The following is a 14,963-nucleotide window of genomic DNA, read 5'->3' as shown; positions in this document are numbered from 1 at the left end:
TTTATCACACCCACTTTAGAAGAAAGTTTTATAACTTGTCTTTTTTTTTTTTTTTTTTTTTTTTAACATCTTGTCTATATATCTTTTTTTCAAGTTATGTTTCAGAATTTCAATATTCCGATACAAATTTTTATTTTCTTCTACTCTACAGATAAGATCGGGAAATATCCAGTTCAATATGTGGTGGATTTTAATATAACTATATATAAATATGTTATTTTTCCGACAGCATAGTTTTTATGTTTTTCTGATTTAAAAAAATTGAATTAATCACTGACAGTTTAGTGTCAATTAGTACAATGATTATATAAAATTAAATTAACGACGCGTTATACATATTTTTAGCTGCTCATGCAATGCAATTTGCGAATATGGTACGTAACGAGAATCACTAGTAAAAGCTTGGATTGACCCTACATAATTAAATTAGTTTGATTCATCAAATTATGTATATTTAAATCTATTTAATCACACGTTAGTTAATTAATTATTGGACCTTAATTAAAACAAAAAGAGGACGCGACGACGCTGGTTGACCATAAAATATTTATAATGTGATGATAATTTTTTTTACTAGTATAATTGAGTTATAAGGTTGATCAGTGGGAAATAAATATATATAAATATATATAAATATATATATATATATATAAATATATATATATATATATATATATATATATATATATATATATATTCTTTTCACTTATCACCAACGAGTGCGACGGGATAGCTAATATTTGGTTACTTAATTTAACTGCTGTCTCAGGTTTACGTCAATTAAATTACCTTCTTACTATCATCATGCATGCTAGTTTTAGTTCTTACTATCATCATGCATGCTAGTTTTAGTTAAGTATTTAAACATCGTTTGATGTTAATTTATATATTATCATCCATTACTAATCAATAAACTTAGACAGCAAAGATTACCACTTTCCTAAATATCTCGTCCTTAGATATTTTTAGAAAGATGGTAATTATATTGTTATATAAAGATAAACTTTAACACAAGAAACAGAAAAACAAAAGACGAATAAAACCAAAAACAAATCATTAAAATTTAAAAAACGAATATTTTACTTTAAATTTGCTTAGGTCGGTCAGTCGAAAACATTCAAAATGTGGAGTTTTCTATCGTGATGTTTAAACATACTAGTATTAATTATGAAGTAACTATAATACATTTTAATTTACCAAATCCAACACAAATATTAGATACGATTGGTAGGACGGTATAAAGGTAGTACATATGGACCACGTACTCGTACGCGCACCCATATTTCAGGAAACAATTATTCCCTAATTTTCAGATTATTATAACAATAAACTTGAAAATTTGTTGAATGGATTTTTAAATTAAACAGATTGAATAGAATCATTCCGTAAGAAAGTTTTAATTGTAACGTGTAGACAAAATAAAAAGGGTTTTATAACGCTGTCAATGTCATTAGCTTTCTTGAACGTACCAATAGCATCTCAACACGCAAATTATGCGAATAATCCACTTTGTATTTTTATTTCATATTTTAAAACAGAGTTTTTAATGGACTGAAGTCATAACTACTCTCACACAAATCATTTTCCCCAACCACCAAAGCTACAAATTATCACAAAGTTCATTGGAGAATTTTACAATATAATATTTTCTCCTAAGTATGAGTCATAAAACGTTTAAACTAATCAATTTGTATGTGAGAGTTTAGAGTCTAGCTTCATTCATATGTGAAAGTTTAGAGATTCTATATCGATTCATATGTTTAAGAATTAAGATTTAGTGATATGTAATGTGTATACAAGTTATCACATATATAATTCATTGGAGCATTTTCTACAGTCTAATATTTTCTCCGAAGTATAATCGATAAAAAAAACCATTCATAAAATGTTTATATTTAATCAACTTGTATGAGAGAGTTTAGAGATCTAGTAATCTAGGCTCGATTCATATGTTTAGGATTTAGTGATATGTTCATAGAAAAATAGGTTTAGTTTGCTAAGTTAAACAAAGCCTATCAAGATTCGTAACACTTGCCTAGGCTTATCAAATCTAACAATGTCTGCTACTAGGTCTGCCAATACGTGACAAAGTTTAACAAACCTATGGACATATAATTTAGATTTCATACTTTAGGTACACCTTGTAAAATTTGCTAGACTTTGTCGCGTATTTAGATTACACCTCAATTTAGATTGCATACCATCCATCGTAACAGTTTGTCACAAAACATATGAGATATTATACTTTAATTATTCAAAGTGGATAAAAGACAGTAAAAATGATATAAAGAGTTGTAATAAAAGAAAATAACCTAAGGGTTTTGTTCTAAAAGTTAAAGATAGAGATGGAGATTTATAAATAAAACTAATTTCTTCGAAAATTTAAATCCTGAAAGTATCGCAAAATTAGATAGTTTTTTTTTAGGAAAACGAATTAGCCAAAAAAGATTTTGATAGAGTAACGGAAGTATTGTAGAAGTCATCGCGATACACTTTTGAAAAAGAGAATACATATGAATCCACACAAGAGATGGGGTTGGCATTTTGGTCCCCTACGTAGACAAAATTGTGCAATTATGATTCTTCTCTTCTTAGTTTCCATAAAAAATATATTTACTTTTGTCTAATTGGAATTTTCAACTATTCGTACAATAGAGAAACTCTACGGCTACGAGAGAATATATATCCATCTAAGTACAATACAAATGCTAGTGTCTAATTTAGATATTTATTTTTTACTTGGATTAAGACTTAGAAAAATAGACTGATTATTATTTTAGAAGTTTTATTTAAAAGTGTAAATTATCCGTAACTAATATATTTAAAAATTGAAGGCAAAAACTTACTTGTTTAAAATTATATATAGTCATTTTCTAATTTTGATAAAGAGTTTTTCCAAAGGAAGATAATAATTTAGAAAATAGCATGTGAAATACAACGTTCTAGTTACTTTTACCGAATTAAACACTACCTAAACTTCAAACTATATATGTTCACAATGTTTGGCAAATTCAGTCATATCTTACAATTATTACCCATATTTCGTATGATGACATTACATTTAAATTAATGACATTGTATGATGGAAAGATGATACATAATACTAGAAAATTAACAAAAAAAAAAAGAAAGAAGAAAATAACAAGAAAAAGAAAAGAAAAAGGTCGATAGTGCCGCAAAATAACTCTCCTACACCATCTCAAATTTTGTCCTTTTTACTTGATTAGAATTAACATATTTTAAATGATTGTTAATTTATGATATCTTTGATTTGCTTTTTGATATTGTTTATGTGTTTTTTCTGAATTTGGTCCACCAAAAAGTGAGTAGATTCGTGTTAAAATTTCATTAGCAGTATCACGAGATAAGCACGCACATCATAGCGACCATACAACAGTATGGAACTCTCACGATGTGTGATTTAGTATGGGGCAAAAATTGACATCTAATAATATTGTAGCCCAATTTGGAATTAACTATTATTTTTGAAATATTAAGAAAAATAAACTTTCTCATAGTGGGGTGAACCTACAAAATCTAGTGACATACAAAGAAATGACTACTCCATTTGTCTTCACACATATACTTGAAGTTTTATATTCTAGTACATGGCTTATATCAATGCAACACGTACATCTACTATTCCCTAGCTAGACAATATAAACCTGATCTATATACGTATTACAAATTAAAATATATAGAGATTAACAAGAATCTTTCATAGTTTGACGACCATGATAGACTTATAATGTAGCAGTTATGGAATATGAGGGTGATACATCGTCTTCATATGGGTAATATAAGAGAAAATCAATCCACTAATCCCAGTTGGTTCTAAGTTACAAACTCAATGTATTAAACATGCATGGTATCATAAGATCATAGCCTAAGGCCCTAATTGATCCAACATAGCTAATATTACACTACACATAATGATTATATATTATATGTACATGCATGATGCATTCGTGTATGTATGTATGTATATGGGTGTGTAACATATTAAAAGTGAGAAATGCGTGTGTACGGTGTTGTACCAACGAGGTGGTGGATATATTTGGCCCCTCGTGAGGCCAAAGGAGAACAATACTTAACGATGGATATGTTTTGAGTTAAACCTTAAAGTTGACCCCATAAGGTTTATGAAATCGAAATTGAAGACCTCAACTTTCACTTTCTGTTACAACATCATTCCTAATAAATCATTTAAATCGCAAAGGTATATGAACTAATTACGACCCCCACAATAACAAATAACTATTTAGCTCTATGACGTAGCAAAAACAAAAACGAGATATACATCTTTTTATGAAAAAAGTGATTTACTCGGCCCTACGTGGCTACGTCCATCTGAATAGTTCATAATTATGCGTCCGTTTCTTTTGTATGAGGAATAAAAATTAAATGTCAACATTTTTAAACAGCAGAATTGCTATTTTAGGTTCTGTTGTTTTTCTTCAGCATATTTTCAAAGTATTTGGACCTATATATAGGGTTTTGTGTACACTGAATCTAGGGATGAATTTAATGCCCAAATAATCTAGATGATTCCTATAAACAGTCGTCGGTTGTATTCTGAGAATCTATGCTTGTCGTAGCTACAAAAGACAACACGGTAAGTTTGACGAATATTTATGATGGTTTTTTGATAAATTTTGAAAAGTCCGACAATTTAAACACCTTTAGTAAAATAAAAATTTCTAGAAATTTCCTTTTCACGACTTCAAAAATTTAGCTGCTAAACACCAAAATTTGACCCTAAAAAATGAAGAAAAAAGCAAATTTAGTTACCCTTCAAATCTGAATTTAAATTTTTGTGAACTTACAAACCCTAAAACTGTTCCAACACTCTCCCATTGGTAAACACACATATGTGTATGTTTCTTTTACAAAGTTCGTTAAAACACACACATGACTCGTTTCAAAATTCGTACATAACAGTTTTAACCTAATATCTTTTCTTTTCCAGATTAGTGGTGATTAGTCTTATGATAAAGAAAATGGTCCATTCGGGGTTCACAATGTGACTGATACAAAGAATAGGTTAATAATTAGGGTGAGAATTGATGAAACCAAACTTTGGTATATGTCGGTTATGATTGTAAAGTACCGTTACAGTACCTAGAAACAGCTGTGAGCCACTGACCTGACTCGTCACTACTCACACAGCAAACGGCGACGTTTTTGTCCCTAATCGCTTATCTTCTTACTTCCTAGACATTTCCTAATACAATTGTATACAAGTGTACAACTTTTAGAAAATTGCAACAAAAAAAAAACGAAACAAAAAAAAAACTGATTTGTATAAAAGTCATTGGTCTTTATCTATACAGCAATGCAAACAAGTAATATATAATCCCAAAATATGAAGTAACTTCGAATATTCGCTTTTAATTACAAGAGGAAACGTTAAAGCCGTATGAAAAAAAAAACTTAAAAAAAAAAAGAATAAAACGAAGGTGATGTTGTTGTTTGCATACAAAATTACAAATTGGAAAGTGGAATGCGAGATCACTCTACATCAGAAATCACTATCTTTTGTTCCACACATTGGGTTTTTAGAACCATACGGGTTTGAGAGAATTGGAGATCCCACCAAGCAAGAGAGAGTGGCATTATCATCACATATATACAAACTCAATATGGACCAGAAGCTACGTCTAAATGGAAACTAGGGTGTCTTCTAGTATTGCGTTTTGAGCTGTCTAATTGTAGAAACGTGTGTTTTAGATATGCTTTAGAGTAAAACCAAAAAAAAGAAAAAAGAAAAATATATGCTTAGAGCATTTGCATTGTAAAATACACATCAAACGTTAAGTGGTGAGTATTTGTAAGTAAAGAGAATAGCATGAACGCCATGAACTTTTCTATCCGTTGCATCAGAGTATTCATGACATTTTCAAACGCTTTTTTCTTCTATATATTGCATTCATGGCATCTAGCTAAACTGTCTTTGGGTGAATGATACCGACGCTATCATAACTTTTCTTATAGACCGTTTAAAACTTGCAATACTTTGACGCCCAAAAAGAATATTTGTATATCAAATAAATTATGAAAGGTGACGCCCAAAAAAGGTTTTAAAAAATGGAAAGTAAAAGAGATCCACTTGGAGTTTTGGACAACCGATATGTGTGTCACAATGTTACACGCTTATAGAATTGCATTCTCTACCATTGGAAAATTTTCATGGTCAACAATACACTTCTTTTTGTTTTTTTTATTTTTATGTGAAAATGTTTAGTGCATTAGTAGCTAAGGAAACATACATACAGAAGTTTCAACAAATGAAAAAAATACGATTACGAATTTGTGCATTACACACCAACACTATGTATTTTACATTATTATCCTCATGATACCTAAACTACAAGATCAAACGATAGATTGAGGTGACAAGCTTCTGAAATATAATATGCACTTGAACCATACAACCAATCGCAAAGAATGAACAAAATGGTTATGTGTCATGAGACATTCATCTCCCATGTAATTGTAGGATCCATCATGTTCCACTTTTAACACCATGCATCATTAACTCGGCCAAGAGTCATCCACACAATACAAGATTGATGCTGTCGAATCATGTCCATATAACGTCATGGGATATTAATTAGGTGCGGAGTCATGTCCAGATTCCGCGATTCATATACTAGCTCAATTGTATCTAGGACGTGAAGGTTTGGATCATGAGTAAGAGAAATCTTATGAGTTGCTCTCACACATTTGTTCGAGATCAAGAATCTGACTAAACTAGCCAAAAGATGGTGAGGATGCTTAATTATGGCGTTTCTAAATGATTTTTGTTAACTAGAAATATTGATCTTTCAGATGCTTGGTTAAGATAAAGTATGGGCACTATGATAGTCTTCGTAATTGTTTGGCCAAAAGCCCTCGATTAAGATTCTCCGCTGATGTGATCATGTGAAGCCAATGATTCTAACCGATTTTAGAAAGGCACAAGCTCTTACAAAAAAATTCAGTGCATATAATATGTATCACTGCTATTATTTTCGTGCTTCACTAGACTTTTGAGGTTTCAATCATAGCCATAAGAAAACACATAACAAGTCAAAAACGATCTTATATCAAGGAGAGCCGAATCCATTCTCGTTTACAAGATCCTCAACGTACGTACATCCCATGTCATGCGGGTATTGTCTCGTTTGGTTTGTGGATGCAAGAAAAATGTAGTAGTATTGTCTCTTTCTTTAAGTCATATGTATAGTGCTCAACTTCTGTTTTCTAAAACAAATTCATTTGCTTGGCATATTCAATTAAACTGGATCATGTGATTTGGTATAATAACTATGTTACAGTTTATAAAATTTTTATAAACTCTAAAAAAATAGTTAGTTTCTAGTTGAGTTCCGCCGAACAACATAACGTCTAAGACTCCAAGTTACATTACACGTGAATCGTGATCATATCTCATCAGTCACCTAGAAACAGTATCAACTATTAAATTCTCTCTAGTGGCCCCGAGAGAGAGAGAGAACTCGACAACCCACAAAAAAAAAGATTAATACACATCACAGTGAGACACACATAAGTCAGAACCTGACTTGTCAAAGTCCCGTGTTCGAGATCTATTTACATCCGCAGATTCCACGTGTGGTCTTCGAACCAACGTCGTCGCCCACATCTCCACCGTCCGATCTTTTCTCCTTTTTCTTAGATAATATTATTTATTAATATTCTTAAACAATTTCTTATTTTTTTTGAATGACGACAACCAAAAAAAATAAAGAACAATTAAAAACCAAACTCTTCAACAGGATCCTTTCCTAATCAGCAGTTTCGGACAGTCGTCAGACACGGACAAGGACGCCACGCATGACGTCATCATACCTGCGGGGTCCTGTTTTATGGACACGTCAGCGGAGACGGTGAGAGCCATTGGTTAGAAGACATGATGAGGAGGAGGAAGCAGGGACGGCTGGGATGCCTTGACGCGATAGCTCTGTCAAAACGCTCTCAGCTGACGGCGGTTTCAGCCCCAGCGGTAGCGGCAGCCACGGTTTGCTGACGACTTCCTTTACCACTTGATCTAACATTTCCTCGTCCTGACCCATCACACAACCCGACCCGGAATATTTTAATTTTCATTTTAAACTTTTTCTTTTTTGTTACCATAAAAGAAAATAGTGAATTTGTGTTACAAGAAAATAGTGAATTTGTGTGACGCTTACCGGCTGAGTCGCCGGCATTAGTTTGAAGGCGGTTTCAACTCCGTTAGTATATTGGAATCCGCCGGCGGTAATATTCTGTGACCAAAAAAAAAAAAAATCTCTTTAGAGAAAATATAAAATAAGTTTTTTTTTTTTTTGTGATGATCAAATTCCAAATATAATGTTTATAGCTTGTGAAAATATTTACCGGAGGAGTATAATATGATCCGTTCACGGGCGGTCCAACCGGACAACCCCATGCATTACCGTTCACCTGACGACACATGATTACATATAATGTCATTAAATCTGATCTACAGGTTACTTTACAATGTCACGTCATTGCGTTTCATAAACAATGCATTAGCTAAAATGTATAGGTATATATAGCTAATGACTTATAGAAAGATGTTACCGTTGGATAAGGTGGTTTCCAATGCCACGGAGGTGGTTGACCAGCGCAATGCAGCGGTGGAGGCCACAAAGGTGGAATGGCTCCTGGCGGCGGATGCATACTGGGAAGACCCCAAACGGGGTAAGCCATCACGGGACGTTGATGTTGCTGAAACCCGTTGTTGTTTCGTTGAATTGGTCTCTGGTTCTCTCTAGATTGTGCCCATCTTTGGTTATGATCCTCCTTTGGAAGAATATTTCTCCTATGTATCCGAAACTTCTGCTCAAAAACTCAAATGATTCAGTAAAATTTCACAAGAGCTCAAGAATATCTTCAAAACATTCTGACTCTTTGGATTTAAATTACCTGGAGGTGACTAGCTACGTTGTGTCTTGTTAAGTTGCTTACTTTCATTAACTCAAGAATCCGTGAAGGTATGGCTTGATCAATCCCTAGTTGCTCAACTGCTTGCACGAACTTCTTGTGCAGCTCTGGTGTCCAATCCACCTGGAGAAAATAACACAATAACAATGCTCATTGAGAGCCTGAGTCGCATAATTAGCAGCAAGGAGCCTCAAGAGAAGCCAACATTACCTTCTTTCGACTAGTTTTGTTGTTACCAGACAAGTTCTTGATTCCGGACGATTTGTTGACAGGTTTAGCCTCATCCTCTTTCTTATGACAATTGACCGAATCTGTCTTCTCACTTTCAAGATCTCCGGTTTCACCTTCTTCCTCTTTTTCGCTGTCTCCTCTCTCTTCTTTGACAACCACTTTGTCATCTTCTGATTCGGGGTTTGTAGTGTCGACTAATTTAGATTCACCAATGTCTTGATCTTCCATGTTATCCTTCTCGGTTGAGGAATTTACATTTTCCATAGAGCAGTTTATGTTCTCTTGGCAATTCCCGTCTAGTAACCGCGAAACTTGTGTCAATTGCGGGGTTGATGGCGCTGGATCTTTCTCATCAATTGTCATGTCGGTATCAAGATGAAGCATCGAGACAACAGATTCTTTCACGGGCTTAAGTGATCCGGAAACATTACTCCCACCATCATTGAATGCCTAACAACATAACAATGTACCTTTCTTAGATGATGACTATACTACCGAGGAAGTAAAGATGCTAAAAAACTAACTGAACCTTATGAACAACATGCTGCCAAATGTTCTTTAGTTTCTCCGGTGTGAGTGGTTTTTGAAGGAACTCAACTGCACCAAGCTGGAAAACACTTGTCAATTGTCATCACATAACAATCAAATTTTCTTAAACATCAAAGCAAAATGCAAGTGGCGTTTCACTTACCGCTATGCATTTCATCGTAGTAGCGATGCAATGATCAGTTGAAATCACTGTCAGTAAGAAATAGACAAATGCACATTATTTACTATTTTTTCGTATGGCAAAGATTCGTAGAAACTTAGAAAGAGTAGTTATGAAAAAGGTTCGCATACTTATAGTAGGAAGAATGTCTTTGGCAGCCTCAAGAAACTTGAATCCTTCTTTCTCAGCATTCGTATTCACCTCCGCCAAGGCAATGTGGAAGCTCTCCGGGTTCTTGAAAAGCGCAGAGAGAGCTTCGGTTTCATCTGTGAATGTAGTAACTGCAAGAAAGTTCCAACAAACTCTAAGAATAATAAAACTAACAAAACTCCAAAACATTACGGCATCTACTAGCAACTAAAAGCGTTGCGTTTTACATATACACATTGTTGTTACAATTCTCATTCATAGGCTATGAACAATCTATAGGCTGTATATGTCTGTGCGTATTTATGCAAATATAACAGAAGGCGATAAACTTCAGAGTTGTCACGGGACATGTAAAAGAAAAAGCTAAAAGCAACTTTAAAGTTATATAAAAATGTCTGACTCACATAATTACCATTAAAAAAAAGAATGTAATTTGATTAAATCGAGGAAATTAAAAGGTTTACCGATATAGTCCGCTGACTCGAGCATTGATCGAGTCTCGGCAGCGGAGAAGCCATCTCCACCGTCGTCGTCGCCGTTGAGGAGAAGAAGAACCTTAAGTCCTTTAGGAAAATTTTCCCATTTTGATAAATCGTTAGCGGTAATGACCATAGCTGGTTTTGCATCGTTTTCGCGGCCAACACCGCCGCTTTTCGCCGCCGTCACTGTCGCCGCCGGTTTGATTCTACAGCGGAAAAGATGGAAAACACTGTCTGAACTTTTATTAATTAATTTTTTAAAAAATGAAAGAATAAACACAAAAAAAAAGATAGGAAAAGTAAAATATTCAAAAAGGTGTATTATTGATGATGAGATAAGAATATAATTCATTGATGAGGAACTTTGATTTATAAAAAAAAAAAGAGAGTTGGACCACCATCATCACCATGGAAATCTAACAAAAAAAGCTTTGAATCATTTTGAGAAGTGATTAGTTAAATCATTTAACTGTAGAGTTGTTTTAACTCGTGCATGCAGTGCTTAATTAACTTAAAACACACATACTAATGACCTTTAACCAAATAGACTAATGACAACTAATGAAGGAGAAAGGCAAAATCCCTTGGATTTAGGGAAATTGAGAGACAGAGAAATACCCAGAGAGAAAGAAACTGGTGATCAAATCAGAAGTTGCACTTTCGATAATATTTGATTTTTATTTGTTTTATTCCATTAGCAGAAGAAGGAGAAGATCTTAAAAAATCTAGAGTTTCCCAAAGAAGAAGATCATACTCACATCACATGCAATAACCATATATATACAATTGATCAAAAGAAAACACAAAAAGCTTTAGAAATTTCAAAACCAAAAAGCTTTCACAATCCACAAGTCAAAATCAAATGGGTAATTTCATATAAATATTTTTGAAGTTCTTTCTAACCATACCTGAGAGTGTTTCTTGCAGATCTGCTTAAACCCTTCCTCAAGCTCTCTCTCTCTGTTTCTCTTTCTCTCTCCCTCTCTCTGTACTGAGTCACATTCAAAAGTTAAAACCTTTGGGTGGATATGGTGACTTCTAGAGAGAGAAAACAAAAATTGATGAAGAAGAGTTATAATGAGTTGGTGACTAGTGTTGTTATTGTCATTGGGTTATACACATAGATAAAAGGGGAATAGAAGGCCTCACTAAGATAAAATAAAAAAAAGTTTCTGAGGTAAGAGGAAGTAAAGAGATAAGTGCTAATTAGATTTTTTGGACTTTTTTAATTAACTTATAAGATTAATTTCCTCTTACAAAAAATGATAATATCCACATTAGTTACTTTTATTAAAAATAGGCAGATATATTTACAAAAATAAAGAAAACCAGATTTGATTCCAATTATACATGTTTTACCCAATTAATGCGATACGAGAAATAGAAAAATTCAACCGCGAGATATTAAAAGACTTAAACCGCGAGAAATAGAACACTTAAACCGCAAAATATATAACACTTAAACCGGATAAAAACCCTAAATAAGATGAAAAGATATATATCAAAACCTTTGATTTTTTTTATATCAGCCTGTGAATACATTTTGCTAAGTAAAATATATGAATCTTAAGAGTTCTTGACTTTTATTTGATGGTACTATATGTTTGTAAGTTTAAATATATATATACAATTATGGTAGGGAAAATCGTTTTCTGCAGAGGTTCCATCTTTCAAACTCATTGCCCAACTTTTATGATGACATGTGTGTGTGTGTAATTTGAAAGCAACCAGACTTCTTATTTTAATTGAAAGATGATCTTATTTTTTCATCTTTCAAACTCCTACTTCCTTATAAATATATAGTTTAGTCTCCTACTTACACTAAACTATAAATTCAAATTGTGCAAAAGCTGGATTAGTGAATTAGTTTAAACACATTGTTCTTTTATAGTGTCGTTTCTATTGATTGTTATGTATAATTAATTATAATGAAAACAAATAACATTGATTATTGTAACTTATAAGAGTGAAGCATATACAACAACCACTCTTAACTTGCAGAGCCTTTTTTGTAACGGCAATCAAAACCTTTAGTTTGACCCATATGGTCCATATCCAATTGTATTTTCGAAGAAGTAAATGCAAAAGCTGGTCGTCTTATGCGATTTTTTTAACTCATTTTTTTTAATCGTTAAATGCTTTTACGAAATGTTCACCATTGCGATTAGCACTTTTGTAAAAACAAATACAACAGTGCAATAAAAAGCATTCGTTAGTATATGGTCATTTTTTCACTCATTAGAATGAGAATTGCTTTCATCTGTTCGTTCCAACGTGACCATTATTGATTTTCTTTGAACATGGTTATTAATTATTTGAGTTTCATCGTATATATTCGTTTGGGGTCAAAATTAGAGAGGTGACCTGTTTTTTTTTTTTTTCTTTCTAAAACGAGATTTATACGATTATAGTCGACTAAAATGGTCGTTTAGACGTCACCTAACACACTCAACACCTAGACGATAGACCTAAACGAATGCTAAACCGTTTTTTTTAAAACATTTAGGAGATAATATTTATAAATACCAAATAATCAGACGTAATTAATAGCTTTCAGGTGATTAATTAGGCCATGGTGATATTTATGTCTAAAAAAAAACTAAATGTGACGTACTTTATTACAAAGCTTATTTCACAGCAATGGACATTGTTCTTCATTAAAAAGCTGAAACATAATTATACTCTGGTAAAATTATTACTTACATAATTTGTTGTTCTTTTCCTCAAATATTAATAGATGTTTTATTCCATAGTTAGAATATATAAAGAGAATTTGACTATATATTCCAGTAGGTAAAGTTTTTGATACAAAGCTATCTCATCATCATCATCATCATTTATTTTATTTCTAGAAGTTTGTCTAACTATTGTATACGAATTCAATATACTAGCTAGCTACTATATCATTATCATAAAACTATATCCTTAGAAAGTTATAAATAAAAATAAGTATTCAGCATTGTATTAATAGAGCTTGTACATAAAGGACCAATCGAGGTAAGTTGCAACAGATTATTGAACTGAACCAAAAATAGAAAGAAAACAAAAACATTTATATGAACCTATGAAAGAAATGTAAGAAGTAATGAATAGCAAGCACACAGTTATTGCAAAGCCCACAGTTTTGCCTCAAATTTTAATTGGTGGTTTTTTTTTTGTAACTTAAATCTCATATATGAACAAAAATCTAACTATCTAGAAATATATTATGTTGTTTTGCTTTATTTATTTTTATAGAAGTGTTCAATGCAAATTTTAATTTGTTTCAGTTCAAATCTTTTTTTAGTTGTTTGTGGTCTTAGACTGATTATGGTTTCGGTATAACTTAAGGTTTAAATTAATTATATTACATTGGTATGGTTGATTTTGGCTCAAATTTGGCTATCAATCAAGCATATTTCTAACCCAAACAAGATTTTTGTTTTTTAATATAAACAAGAACTTAATATATAATCAGTCTTTAGCTATGTTGGTTTCGATTTTTTTTTTAAATGTCTAGGCTTAGTTCGGTTCAAATGTTAGTTCAACCCGGTAAGTTCATACATTTTAAACACAAACTGAAATGAAAATATGATAAGGTATATATATATAAAGTTTATGTACTCTTTATGTTTGATGTTCCATAAGAAATAGACAAGTAACATTTTTCAATATTTCTGTTTTGTATATCTATGTAATTGAATGAAGTTCTGACTTTTTAGGTGTCCCAATACTATTCTCTTTTTGTTTTAGCCACACAATTTTCAACTCGCCTTTTTCTTGCACTTATAAAAAGATACGTATTCTAATATCTAAGTGGGAGAAGAAACAAATTTGAAATCTATTGCGTACGTTTGGTTAATGATTAAACGTGATTGACATAATTGCTCCCAATTTTCTAAGGTTACTATGATTAAGATTTTTTGAAGTAGTTAGTAGTAGTAGTACTTGTTGTTGAATCATTCATTATAATTAATCCGCGACAAGATAAACTTAAGATCGTGGTCGTGAGAACACCTTTTTCATTTCACGTGTCTTGTATACTAAAAGCGTTCTTTTAGATAATTACGTATCTTGGTGTTCAAAAGGAACAATTATAAGTACTAAGCTTAATGTTAATGTTACTCTATATTTTTGCTTCGGCCGAGAAAAATATATTACGACTCCTCTCTTCTGTTGTGTACCACATTGTAGTTGAGAGAGTTTGATTCGAGTCACTCATGACTTAACGATGATTGGTCACTAACTATAGATGTTCATAGCGCCAAAGTATATTGATATGAATCGGATAAATTAGGTTTAGAACTTAGAAGAATAAGGCACATGTTTTTATCGCCAGGGAACAACAATAAGCCAAACTAAATAATGTGTATGACGACGTATCTTTTTTATGAGAAATTTATAATTGGAACTAATAATTGAATGAATACAAAAAAAAAAGTTTCCTTTATAGACTCATCACTTAG

The 14,963-nt window shown here is 32.2% G+C and overlaps 1 protein-coding gene across 3 annotated transcripts; it reads right to left on the bottom strand.

Annotated features, from left to right (window-relative positions):
• Positions 1-7,339: 7,339 nt before the first annotated feature.
• LOC17879176 (two-component response regulator-like APRR2) lies at positions 7,340-11,621 on the bottom strand. 3 transcript variants are annotated; one of them, XM_023779118.1, is made up of 11 exons: positions 11,427-11,621; positions 10,504-10,752; positions 10,021-10,170; positions 9,872-9,918; positions 9,710-9,787; positions 9,160-9,630; positions 8,932-9,072; positions 8,587-8,844; positions 8,380-8,445; positions 8,193-8,267; positions 7,340-8,066 (listed from the first exon to the last, which is right to left on the bottom strand). In XM_023779118.1, the coding sequence occupies exons 2-11, from the start codon at positions 10,649-10,651 to the stop codon at positions 7,878-7,880; spliced, it is 1,623 nt and encodes a 540-aa protein (XP_023634886.1). In that variant the 5' UTR covers positions 10,652-10,752; positions 11,427-11,621; the 3' UTR covers positions 7,340-7,877. The 3 variants fall into 3 exon arrangements, with proteins under 3 accessions (XP_023634886.1, XP_023634885.1, XP_006283488.1); XM_023779117.1 differs by having other exon boundaries at positions 10,504-10,748; XM_006283426.2 differs by having other exon boundaries at positions 10,504-10,724.
• Positions 11,622-14,963: the final 3,342 nt, after the last annotated feature.

This window comes from Capsella rubella, unplaced genomic scaffold (assembly GCF_000375325.1).
Source record: "Capsella rubella cultivar Monte Gargano unplaced genomic scaffold, Caprub1_0 scaffold_7, whole genome shotgun sequence".
Taxonomy (NCBI): Eukaryota; Viridiplantae; Streptophyta; class Magnoliopsida; order Brassicales; family Brassicaceae; genus Capsella; species Capsella rubella.
This window is presented reverse-complemented; position numbering and strand designations above follow the sequence as displayed.